Here is a 13,683-nt window from a genome sequence, read left to right as displayed (position 1 = left end):
TACTTCCAAATTTCTGTTCTTTTATCCTCCCCTTTCTTCTCTTTTGCCCATGCACTATAAAAGTGGCCTCTCTTCAGTCAGGAGTACTGACTGATTTATCAACCATGATGTAAGTTTAGGACTTGCAGTCAGCATAGATATGTCCATATGACAGTACTATAAGGCATTAAATTTAAATTTAGTGTCAATTTGGAGTTATACACGTAACAATATGGATTTCCTGGTACACTGGGCTTCTGTTAATCATCGAAAGCAAAGTTAAAATTAGTGTGTTTTTGGCCATTGAACATTCAATGGCTTCAATGTGAGTGTAGCTCCCAGGATGGAAAGTTGAAAGAAGTGCATCTGATAAAAATATGTACAAGAAGCAGTCCTATAAAAGTTTCCGTTGCCTGAGGATGGGCTCTATTTTTCGAAGACTCCTCAAGTTATTTCTAAGCTCCATGTATTTAGTGAGAATCATGCAAACAACCAGCATGAAATGTGGTGAGAGTTAACCTGGAAGTGCACTTTTTATTCTAACTGTCAACACACAGGTCAGAAACCCTAGGAAGGCTAGAGGTAGGAAATACCAGGCTGAATTTGGCTTAGTGATATACAGTAACAATGGGGGTGAGTGCTGCTTTATCTGAAAATCAAGAGTGAGACGACAGAAACAAATGTTTTTTGTCTGGGGGGGGGGGAAAGTAGCGTTTTAAATTTAGCTAAAAGTTGAATATTTCAAAGCCAAGTGTAACTTCACTGTGTTATACTATGAGGCTGTTAAAAAAAATTACCCTAATGACAGAGAAGAGCCTACGTGAGTAATAATCACAGATTTAACTGAACACATGCTTGAAATTATTTACTTTCAGTATCCTGTGGGAACAGGAAGAAGAATCAGATTCTAACTATAATTTTGACATTAAGTATTTGAGGATGTGATTGTATTTTGCCACACGTTAGTTGCCATGGACATGCAACCAAAAGGGACAACGGTGTTAAAAGGGTTTAATCTTTTTTTGACGACTATGTCTATGAAGATTGCATAACAGACAGCTCTCCTCTGTAAATCTGATGTTTGATGCTTGCTTCAGTAGGAGGATAGAGATTAAACCCGTATTTTGCTCTGAAGAACTGAAGTAACTTTATTTACCCAAATCTACATGTCTACTTCTTACACACAGGTGCAGTAGTATAGCAGAATGGCGTTGCTACCTGCAGCTTTGGTGCTGCAATAACATTTTCCTTCTTTTGAAACTGCATTTAGGCATCTTTTTTCAAAGATATGAAGAAACATAATTTGTCAGTAATCAGTTCTCAGATGTCTCAACACTATCAAGGCAATGTTTGTGTTTTTCTGCAGAGCATAACAGTGAGCACTGCATCTACTTTATCCCTGAAGCCTACTGACATATTCAGGCAGAAGTTTTTCTTCCTGCACATATTTCTGCACTGTGTATATTCATTTATGTGTGAGAGAAAACATTATCATGTTTAACTGCTGCAATCATAAGCACATTAAGTAGACAGATAATAAACAATCCATCTGAATTTATGATTAAGTTAATTGTGTCTGTGTTTTTCTAACATGTTTATTCAGATTAAAGACTGAAATTAGAATGAGACTATATATAATCAGGAGACCCTAAGAGACTGTTTCACTCCTATAAAATAAAAATTAATCTAGTTTAGGGGGATAGCAAAGATCTCTGTGCCACTTAAGTATCTCTTAGGTGGTAAAGAAGCCTTGTGCAATTCTCTTCAAAGAGATGAATCTCAGTTGTAGTAAGAGTCATAAAGAAACTTGACTGACACCGGGGGTTTTAGCACCTAGTTTTTGCATATGCTTTTCTGCCCAGCAGGCACCAGACTCCCAGGTTCAACACACAGAGGATGAAGTAACAGGGAGCAGCAGTAAGCTGAAGGGAGAGGTGTGGGAACAAGAGGAGTCAAAGTAGGAAAACTACTGGGAGGTGCTGAGGAGAGGGGCAGCCTGAATGCTCCACTTGCACTGGGCACCTCTACCAGCCCTTGTTCCTGATGGAGCAGGAGGAGATGCTCTAGTCCTGAATATAGGAGGAGAAATGAGGGTTCTGCTGTAACACACGTACTACTAAAAAATAAATTAATGACTGACTACCTGTGTTTTTAATGTGGAGTTATGTTTTTTTTTGGCTGCACTCATTCAACCAGTGGGAAAATCCTGAAAATTTTGCCCTATTGTAATGAAGAATAGGATTCTTCTGGAAGACTTCTATGTGGTGAATGATAGAATTAAAAAAAAAATAAATAAAAAATACCACATCTTCAGGTCTTCCTAAGCATTGGCAGTTAAACAAAAATCTTTTTCATCCATTTGTGGAAATTCACAAAATTTAGACAAACCTAAATAAACCTTGCATCTACATTTTTACAACAAGTGTCTAGCCTGGGAGAGTGACTTTAAGATAACCTTACCATCTAAAGAAATGCCATTCCTTACTGTACATTCATTCCACCTATGTGGCAGTATTTGAAGTCTTACATCTCTGAGGTCTTTCCAGTTCAAAGATCAAGGACCACTCAGTTTATAAAACCATAATTAGGAGTGGTGAGCTGGGACCATTGCAGGTTTCATATACTTCCTCTCCATTGGAAGAGAGTCTTTAAATCTGCTGTTTTACAACTTAAAGGAAGGGTTGTCTCAATTAATTCATTTGGTCATAGTCCTGAAGCTGACAAGGCATCTTCCAGGCATTTGAGCCCCCTGGGGTCCTTGTCATCAGTTTTTAAAAGTGTTTTTCGGTGTGTGTGTGTCTGTGGTTCTTATCTGGAAACAGTCTGCTTAGATAACAGTGTTCATTTTATAAGAATTTGGTGTTTTCTGCTACATGAAACTGAGAGCTATTTTTTTTTTTTTTTTTTTGCTATCGGTATTCTATAAAGCTTTTCAGTCCAATGACTTAATTCAGGTTTGAAGAAAAGAGAAAAAGCTTCTGGACCCAAGTCAGCAAAATGCAGGAAACAAATGTCCAAGTGTGTATGTAGAATTACATTCATTGACTTCTGAGTTTAGAAATAAATTATGGAAATGACATTTAGCTACCTAAATGCAGTGATGCAAGTTGGATTGGAACACTTTGCTGAGAATAATCTCTCTGAACCCAAAGCGCAAACCTCATGCTGGCTACTCCAGCCCCTGAAAATCAGGGGAAAGCTGGAAGGTTTTGAAAGAAATGAGAAACCCTGGAGAGATTTGGAGGCTAATTCCCCCTGTGCAAAACCAGTCTCATTGCATGGTATCCTTCCTGCTTCATTACTTTTTGGAAAAGTCTCTTAAAACCCCTAGGTATCCAGGGAGAAGGGTATGCTGGGGAAAAGATGCTTGAGTGCTGCAAGAGATGAGTTTATTTGCACTTCCTCCAGGAATATATCCCTGGGCAAGGCTATGGGGTGTTATGGGGAGGGTGCAGTTAGGAGTTGCCTACTCCCACCTCAGATTTCTGGGATGTGCCGCTCAGAAGGGTGGCACAACCTCACCCAATGGGATTATTTCTGGAGTAAGGGATTATTTGAATAATGTGAATAATGTCACTACAGCCAGGTCTCTGATATGAGTAAATCTCCCTTTTCGTATGAACTGTGGTCCTTGGAGGGGTGAAATATAATCCCGAACAGAGGCTCTATTTACCACTTAAGCCTTATTTTATGGTTTAAGTGCTGACCTTGCACTGACCCTCAATACAGGGCTGAATTTTAGCCTACAGCGAAAATCTGCTGGCTAGAGCAGCCGATTAAAGAAATCAGGGTTAGACTCCTTACTCTTTGCAAGACAATGAAAACAGGCTTATTTTTGACAAAATGTTTCTGATTTATGAGAATTTTAGTGCAGAAAGGGGCTATTTTGGAGAAAGTCTTGAAATTAGCATTTCAGTTATATTTTTGGCAGGAGAGCAAGGAAGCCATTTCATTAACTTTTCACTGGAAGTTATATATGGAGGGCATTTGTGTACACAGCTGGGCAGCATAAAACAGGAGGGCTTTGTGTGAGAATATCCCGAAATGAAATTTCATTTCTGTGCAACTTGGATCTGCGTTCCTGGGCTGCCAGGGACAGTTTGGGATGTAACCGTAGGAGGGCAGTATGAGGCCCTCGCACTTTCTACCTTGTGCTCAGTCCTTAGCAATGGATGCAAAAGTAGTGAAGAAACCACTGCTGGCCCCTGTGCAAAATCAGTGTCACCTTTTACCGCCTAACGTCAGTCAGATAAGCTCCTGCCTGCTCCCATGTATCCATATGGCTGTAATCATCAAGTGATGCTGAGAGATTAAATGTTTGTAAGGATCTCCAAAAGCCACGTGCTGAAGCTGGTGTGAATTTAGCGATGCTTTGACCTCCCTTCCCACCAGATGGCTGCTATTCTGGCAGGATCACCACGGTGGTGGAAGGAGCCCTGGTCCACGTGGAGGAGACATCTGTGGCTGTGAGTGAGATGCACGAGCTAGGAGCATCCCTTGGTCAGTCCCTTGGGAGTGTTACTCATCCTTGGGCACTGCATTTCTAAGGGCATGTCTTGTGTGGCTTCCAGATTTCATAGGGCTTCCTCTAAGAGCTGTGCTGGATTAGGAGCCTGCAGAGATGGTTCTTGCCTGGGGTGTGACGGTCTGCTGCTTGCCCATCTTCTGGGTGTGATGCAGAAGGGGATTCATGCCCATGCAGAGGACGTTTCTTAATGTTTCCTTTGAGTTAGATCAAATGTTCTTTACATATATGCATAATTATTTTTTACGCTTTGTCATTTACATAACTTCTGTATGGCAGGGCAAAACGAGTATAAGCAGGAATAGTGCATGCACTGAGGATTCCTGCGTTAGTTTCTCAGGGTAGCAATGCAGATAACTTTGCCAGTGCTTCTTTGCAAATCAGCCCATGTTTCACTCTGACCTGAAGTTGTGTAGACATTTGCATGGGGAGATCTGTACCACCATCTAAACCTGCTTTCCTTCTCCAGTGAAGAGCTCTTCTCCATGTGAAGAAGCAAGTGGAGATAACTGTCTTTGCTGCTGCAGAAAATAACAGTTGTTTGGCTTTACTCATGTGTCTTGGCTTTCCTTGAGTTGGTTCTCACCGATGCTAAGGTCAGACAAATAAAAAAAAAGGCCAATACCTGCCTTTTTCTCATTGCTTTGTACCCGATGCACCTGATGATCTGATGCATGCTCTCCAAATAGGTTTTCTTTGTGTCATCTTCAGAAATAACAGCGCAGAGAAACAGGCTCAGAAAAGGTTGATACTATCAGAAAAGATTGCTGGTATAAATTCTTTTCCCTGCTAGTTCTCGGGATAGGACTGTGACCACCTCTGTCTTCATTCAGGCCCTCAGACCAGGGTGTGTCTCATGGTGTTGTTCAGATCCAGACTTCACTGCTAGGTGACTTAGGATGTTATAGGAATGTTTTAGGTCTTTTCGATAGCCTAGCAAAACCAGACCACATATCTGCCAGTCTGATTCCGTGCATACAGTTTTATTATATCACTGTAGTTCCACATTCTCCTATATGTTGTGGAGGACCTCAGGCCCTCCACCTAAAAGGCTTTTATAAGCAAGAAATTAAAGGAGAGGGTAAATATGTCATTGTTCATTTTAAAAATATAATCTAGGGCCACAATTATGTAGATCTTTCTCTCCAAGACTGTTCTGGCTTGTGCAGCATTATTTCTTCCCCTCATCATCTTTAACTCCCTGGAGTCTTCCACTGCACTTGTGAAAAGAGAAATGAGTGCAGCACTGGGTGCAAATGGCTTAGAGGTTGAGGCATGAGTAGGATTTTGGGGGGGGGGTTCCTGCCCAAGGAAGTTCCTAAAAGCACAGCTCAATGTTTCTCTGTAATACTTTTTACATGGCTGGTTAGGTGTCTGTTTTGCTTTGTGAAAGTATTCCTTCAAAATGAGGCTTTGATTTCAGTTTGTAGGGGCTGGAAGATAGAAAAAAAAAAGTCCTCTTCCAAAAAACTTGGAAGATAAATAACTGGCAGCCAAATTAAAATCCCTTCCCCCTGCCTTGATCTAACAGCTTCTAATGTTGAAACCAACAGGTAACATACTCTGACCCACTGCACTACTAGTCCATGAACTACTACTTTGCAAAGCATTGGGAAAAAACAGAAGTCTACAAAAGATACTAAAGCCACAGCATCGCCTGTATTTTTATGTTTATTTCTGATACTATGTGGTTCATGATTGTTTCTTTTAGAAGGAACAAATAATCAATACAAAACCATGAACAAAAATAACTTTTCTTTAAAACTGGATGCTAAAAGAACATATAGTCTTCTTACTGTGCCTGACGGAAGCAGTACAAGTCTGTTTTCCACAATTCATTGTTTATTGGAATGCCTGAAATCTATATGCAATGTATTTTTAAAACACTTAAACATAGAAGTTGAGCTTCTGCTCCAGACAGTATGGTTTACCTTTTTCTAAGAACCTGATGTGTACCACAGAAGTGTGTAAAGCAAAGACACAATAATGCTTTTTAAACAACCAAATTTCAATATAATATAAAATAATGCCCATATCCATATCTCAAGGAAAAATTCTTTCTCTTCTGAGACACTTCAGCTACCTACTGACTCAGCTGCTGTCCAAGGCCTTCAAGGCCCATTTCTCTGCATTTTAGAGAAGGGGTGTAAAGAGACAGCATTTGGCTTGATTTCTGAAGGAGATTACTGCCTCCAAGAAAAAAAAAAAATATATATATTGCTAATGACCTAGAAATGCAGAACTGTAGGCCCCTGTAAGAAGGGGATTAGTAATAAAAGATGAAGCATGAGCATTACCCAAGCTAAATGAACTCAAGAACGTAGAGGTGTGAGAGATGTAACTGGCTACCAGAGTAGGTCTAGTGCAGAGGATAAATAACCATATGGGGCTCTGAGGGCTCATGCCTACCCTGCTCATGGACTCTTCTTACCATGGACCAGTTAAAACCCTCTATACCCCTTTTTTAAAGTCGCAGTCTCTGGTGCTGTACCCTATTCTGATGGAATAAATCTTCATTTCAGTTAAGTGCTTGCTGTTTACAGCTAAAGTACAAAGCCATTTTGTAGGATCAGACCCAGATCTCAATCAGCTATATCGTTCTTTGTGATGCTCAAATTGCAAATCTTGCAGAGTTTCTACTGGTGCAGCTGACACCTTGCAAGTGGAGGATTTTGGTTGTCCAGCCAAACAAGGCCTGCATGTTGGCCGGTGAGTTCTACTTAAGCATGCAATTTTCATTTTGAGGAAGTGCTGCATAAACAATGAAAAATGCAAGGTAGAGACAATAATTTAGGTCTATTTTAATGCAGCCCCTATCACAGCTTAAAAGATATAATTAACAACATGAGTTTAAAATAGTGATGCGCATTTTACAGGTGACGTAATCAGTTGCTATAAATGGCCTTTTCCTCAATACCCTCCTAGTTGATGTTTTCAAAATGAGGTTACTTGTTGAGTCTTTCCAATACACATCAGTTAGGATTAGAATACAACTGTTTTCATTTTAAAACCCAAATTTGCACCTAACTGTAGATATGTAATTTGTATCCGTGAAAGTCTCCTCATTCATATACTTCTCTTGTGTGCACATGTATGACATGCAATAAAGTGATTCTGCTATGACCAACAAACATACATAAAGGGTCTTGTAATAAGCAACATATTAATTTACCAATATTTTTTTCCAGCAAGAAATATATTTTAACCTTCCCTTTTTATGCATATAGCGGTATGCAATAGGAAAACCTTTACAATCGCATGCCTGTCTTCTAAAATATTTTAACAAGTAGAACGTAATTTTTGAAATGCCTTTCTTTGACAATTATTTGTAGCAAACAAGCTACTTAACACCGGTCAATTTTCAGCCTTTAAAATTGGAAATTCCCTCTATAACATCTTCTATAATACTTCTACTTCTGGCAGTCCATATTCCACAAACTGATGACAACTGATGCGACTTTTTCTAAGTTAGCATGCTGCCAAATCCAAAGATTTGGGGTTCATTTTTACCCCAATAATTTGAGGACACCCAACAAATGTGAATCCAATGCAGTAGTGGTTTGATTTAATAGAAACTTTTCATCAGGAATGAGGATGGTCTGTACATATTAGTGTTGTAATAGATCTTAAATAAAGCTTCCAAAGGAATGCAAACGTTGGAAAAATGAGCTTTCAGTGTACTCTAAATTTTGGTAATTTAGGCCATTCTGCACCAAAACCAAATGTACATGTACATCTCTTAGGTGTTAAACTATGGAATTAATATGGTAAAAATTCCTTGCCATAATTTAGACTGCAAAATTTGTTGTGTATCTTTCCAAACACAAATCAGTAGTTAATAACTCAGCAATGCAGCTTACCTTTCTTCAGCCAAGAAATATTTTGCTTGTCATTTTCAAAACTTTCTGCTGGTTTGATTTTTACCTTCTCTGTCTCTGCTTCTGACATCTGTGGGGGAGAAAAGAATTTGGGGATGTCAGGATTTCTTTTAAAGAAAGTTTCTGACAACTGTGTTCTCTGTTTAGGTTCCAGCTATAATAGATTGTTTACTTACACAGACACACTTTTTTCCTGCAGATTATTTATACTATATAATATCTCAGTCATTAAATTTATGTTCTGTTCCTAAATGCTTTATCAATATTACATGGTTGCTGTTTGTAGATGGATTCTTTTGTAAGGTTACTATAAATTACGTTATGAAAGGAGTGAGTGATACAGTCGTAACATGCTGGTAAGAGATGCACATACAACACAGAACAGATACGGTTTGGCTACAGAGGAGGCATCCAGCCTGCCTGTTTATTGTGGTTCAAAGTTGCTGTAAAGCCTGCTGTCGGAGAGGTATAATTATGTAAATAATGATAAATATTTATAAAGGCAACTCGAACCAAGTGTATCCAAAAAAACCTTTACTGCCACTTGCGACGATTTATTTGCTGTAACAAGAAGAATCACATGCAAGTTACAGTACCTGAGGGTATTATGCATACAGTAGCTATCAGCCCGTACACTGAGGTTTACTTCCATTGCTTGCTAGGAATAAGATTAGGCTGTCCGGGCTTCTTCTAACTGCTTTATATTTTCACTGAATCCAGTTAGCTAAAGCATTTCTCTATTTTTACCTGTATCTTCCGAACGGGGGTGAAAGCAGCAGGGTTCAGATGCTGAGGAGGAGTGCTTTCGGCCGAATCCCTCGCTGTGTGTTGATGTCCAGCATTCCCATACACTGACAAAACCGAAAGGATGAGCAGTGCACTCTCTTCCTGCCTGCTGTGTGGTGCTAGATTTGTCTTGCTGCCAGAATCAGCCAACTTATTGCTGAGGTTTTCTTCTTTTTCTTTTTCTCTTTTTTTTCTTTCCCTTTTTGTTTGCATGCACCTCTAGAGCTGGGTAGGGTAGGGAAGGAGGGGGTAATCAGCGTCCCAGCACTAGTGGAGTGGTAGAAAATCAACAGCTTTGTGAAAGAAAAATTGGTTTGGAAAGGCTATTACTGCAGTTCGTAAACCAGTGGATCTGCAAGGGGAGAAAGAAAGTAAAAAGGGAACCAGGAAATTAATAGTGACAAATCAGATAAATGTGTCAATGTTTTGGCTAAATGCAAGTTAAAATAATTAAGGGTATATGAATTAGACCCTGAGTGCCTATTTACAGCTGCCACATTGGCAAAGAAAAAGATCTAATCCTGTGGGGAGCTGAGTGCTGTGAATCCCTTGAGCTCAGGAGGCAGAAATCCATCCTCACCCAGGAGGGCAGGTGGGCACAGACAAGCATTGGACAGGGACAAGAGGTCTCAAGTGGGGATGGTGCTTGTGCTGGTGGGCTCGATGGTCAACAATGTGGAGGTCAAGGTGATTATTGGACACTAAAAATTAAATAGTTAACTGTTACTAGCTGGCTGTTAAAATTCACTTGCTATAGTTACCAGCAATGCTGCTCTAATGTTGGTGAGAGCAGGGTCAAGCCCAAAGCGAACAAAACTTCAGGGTACTCAGATGTTGTCCTACTTTTTCTATAGGACAAAAAAGCAAATGCCACTCTGCTTTCCCAAATTGAGTTTCGAAAGTATTAGTTGCAGAGTACATTCGGAATTACTCAGTTCTCTTACCTTTTAAGCAATATTTACAAAATTTCAAGCAGTGTTTGTCACCAGATACTATAATCCAAGATCCCAGTGCTTAAGTGTGGCCAATAAATAATAACATATTCCTTTTGTTATGACAATTATCTTCCTCTACTCTCCCATCACATGTCATTCTTGCAAGAAAAAATGTTTTCTTTTTTTTTTTTTTCTTCCTACTTCTCCCGTGCCAACATGCCTGAGATTCTTCTACCATCTTTAGCTAATTGTGAATTGCATGGTAAGTGCCTACTTACATCTCCAAATTGCAATGATTAGTCTTGCATGGTTTGAAAACCTATTTTAAGCAGGGTACTTTGGGAATAATTGCAACCACAGGGGGGAAACATCTAGGGGTAATATTTTAAGATCTTTGTTCCATTCCCCTTGGATGCAGCTTTGAGAGTCATGTATTTTCAATTGCCGTTCCCCTGTTTCTCCCAGAAACACTTTCCTATTTTTTCCATATTGTTGCACCTGTAATGCTATAAATTTATCAGTGGTGCTGATTCTGCAGCTGTATTTGCCAGGACAGTCTGTAGAGCTCCTGGTGGGGGTGGGTCCTAATAAAATCACCTGGGCTCTGTATGGGTCAGCATAGACCTATAGGTCTTGGACCTGATGTTAATTGGCATTTCAGAAGCACTGTTTAAAATGAAGAAATGGCTTGTTTCCAAAGGAAACTAGAGAGAAAATTCTTTCTATACGTTCACTCAGCACCCCTTTCTTGTTTTTCTATAGACTTTGTCAAAATCCTAATGTCTCCCATAGTAAAGCAACCAAGAAAAGCCCATCCAAAGCCACAGCCCTGATAGCTGCTGTTGCTTGAAAGAACAGCTCCTGAAGTTGCTGTTCCTTAGATTTTTATTTTTATTTTTTTCCCAACTTAATCTTTTCTTGAAACCAGCAGGAGCTAGAACTCCTGACAGCCTCCAAGAGTGCAAGAAACCAGCACCACTTGCAATGTGCTAATGGCTCATCTCTAAGCATCTCCCCCAAGCCATGACAATACTGATTTGAGCAAATCAACCAAATAAAAACCTGGCTTTAAATCTGTGGTTCAGCAAGAATAACATAGGTTCCTGTTCTGAGATAACCTGTTCATCTGCTACTCTCAGACAAGATGCCTTGTAGGATTCCTCTGCCTGTTGGTAACATGCAAACTCTCAGAAATTACTGAATCTGAACCTTGGGAAAGATCTCACCAGCTAGTTGACAAAACATTATATGAGTTTTCTATTTGGAGTGGTCTCCATTGTTGATATTCAATTAATGGTCTAATGTTTTCAATCCAGAAACATGAAATATAACCTTTCTTAATCTTGATCAACTCTAGTTTTCTACTGAGGTGTATTTGTGTGCTATTTTTTCCCCTCATTTAATTATTTCAGATAAATGCATCAATATTTCTGTTTCCTAATCAATCTTAAAGCAGTTAGAGGAAAGGCAGGCTTACCATGCATCCTCAATATTGCCAGACTTTGAAAAGGAGGAGAAAAAAAAAAACATTATGCAAGAAGATCATTAAAATATTGAGTAAACTTGTTTCTATTAAAGCTGTAATTGAATTTTTAAAGCCACGGCCCATTTTAAACACCGAACTTTAGTTTATGGTTTGATAATTCATTTCACTTTTATTTTATAGGTTTTACTTTATAGCTGTTAAATAGCTATGGGCCATCACTTGTTTCTTCCAGATTGTGAAATAGGGCAATTATATGGAGGATAAAAAAAATAAAAATAAAAAAAATCATAATGCCAAAATAGGTATGATGTCAATCAGCTGCCAGATAAATGTACTGTATCAAGTTTTTGTTGAAATTTGAGAGTGTGTTCTTCTGGTCTGCTCAACTAGGAGAGTGCATTCAAGTCTTTGTAGAGTTGGAGAACAGGAAACTTTAATAGACTGTAGTAACCATCAAAGCAGAGGAAAATGCAAGCAACAGAGCTGTTAAGATTTCCTTGTGTGCTTAACATCAGGTCAGGAGTCCAGAATCAAGTGCTGTCCTAAGGGAGGATGCGAAGATTTAGCCAGGAGGGTTTTTGGTTACATCCATGAGTACAGCATTTACAGAGTTATATTTCACTACCTAAAGTGACTTTTTACTTGAAGAGATGGATTGTGTGCCTCAACACTTCATTTCCAGGAAGTAGAAGCATGCACAATTTCCACAGCACAACATTGGATTAAGCAGTTATTTCTCTTCTGCATAGTCCAGGTAAAATGTAGCCCCTTGTCCACTGGCAAGTGGCGCTCTGTAGCTTTGGAATACCCCACACTGCAGTAAATGTGTAAGGAAAAAAAAAAAAACACACCACGATGAAACTCTGCCTTTGCTCCATTTTGCACCCTGGGGTGATCATTTCCAATAATAAAGTGAGTATAATGTGATGTGCCCTGTCAAAGTTAAGGAATCTCTTCTTGATCATGCATCTGTAGGTAGAATATTAAGTTGTGGGAACACGATATACAGCCAAATTATCCTGGTGATTACATGTAAAATGCATGGTTTTTTAGCCGAACCATCATGTCCTGTGAGTGCTTCAAATGCAAAACAGCCTGTTTATAGAGACTACCTCAAACTGGCACTGACAAATGATCTATATGCTGCAGAAGCTCTGAGCAGTACAAAGACAGTCAGATTTTACTCCCCATCACTCTGCCTCATGGACACTCTGGATAATTTTTCAGGAACTGTGTCCTGCAAGGGGAGACATGAGGCTTTATTTCACTTTGCCACTCCTTGCCACTCTAGATTGGTGAATGCCTGGGAATAGGTTTAGACTGGGGAAAGGAATAAAATCTTGAAGTGTTGCAAAGGCTGTTGAGCACAGAGGTCACTAATAATGTAGAGGAAACATTACAAATCAGTAAGATTAGAAATACTCCATGCTGAACAGGAAAGAAAAAGAGATGTTGCATGTCAACAAAACCACTTCACTCCCCAGCAAAGCCAAGTGTCTGAAGACAGCAAAGAGCTTACAGGTTTCATCCTTCTAGAGGGTAGGAGGGACTGAGCTAAAAAGTGATGAAGGGGACAATATCAGGTGTGGAATAAAGTTGAGCAAATGATAGTGAGATGCTAGGGTAGGGAGGACCTAGGAAAGACCCAGCCTCCAACCTCGTCCAAGCTGGGGAAGGGGCTATGGATGCATAAATATTGTTTGGCCAACTTCCCTCCTACCCACTATAAACTCTTGGGATTGAAATGAAGGCCCAGGTTTCATAATGTTTTTATAGTAACGTGTGAGGTGTGTGAAGCTTTGTGTACCCTGGCTTCAAGCAGAAAATCCTCCTGTGCTGTTCCACGTTGTTTTGTCTGTCATGAACCAAGTTATCTGTTACCTCTGTGTACGCTGTCCTTATGGATGGTTCTGCACTGGTGGGCACATGGGTGGCTGTATTTGAGTGGAGAGTAGCTTAAACACACAGTAATTTATTTATTTATTATTTTTTTTAAATGTCAGGGGACAGCTTGCCCTCTTAAAAGGCTTAGTTTTTGTGCATTTAGTGAGGCAGGTGGAAGTACAGATCCCTTGGGTGGACCACCTAGGCCAA

The 13,683-nt window shown here is 39.6% G+C and overlaps 1 protein-coding gene across 1 annotated transcript in view; it reads right to left on the bottom strand.

Annotated features, from left to right (window-relative positions):
- The window catches only part of MDFIC2 (MyoD family inhibitor domain containing 2), a gene marked incomplete at both ends in the record, with an annotated part of 39,535 nt that extends 31,083 nt beyond the window's left edge, over positions 1–8,452 (bottom strand). The window contains one exon of the mRNA XM_082768500.1: positions 8,365–8,452. Coding sequence (XP_082624626.1) covers positions 8,365–8,452 — 88 coding nt within the window. The remainder of the gene's footprint in view (positions 1–8,364) is intronic.
- Between the last annotated feature and the right edge of the window lie 5,231 nt (positions 8,453–13,683).

The sequence above is a fragment of the Aythya marila genome (genome assembly GCF_965140915.1).
Source record: "Aythya marila genome assembly, chromosome: 10".
Lineage (NCBI taxonomy): Eukaryota > Metazoa > Chordata > Aves > Anseriformes > Anatidae > Aythya > Aythya marila.
This window is presented reverse-complemented; position numbering and strand designations above follow the sequence as displayed.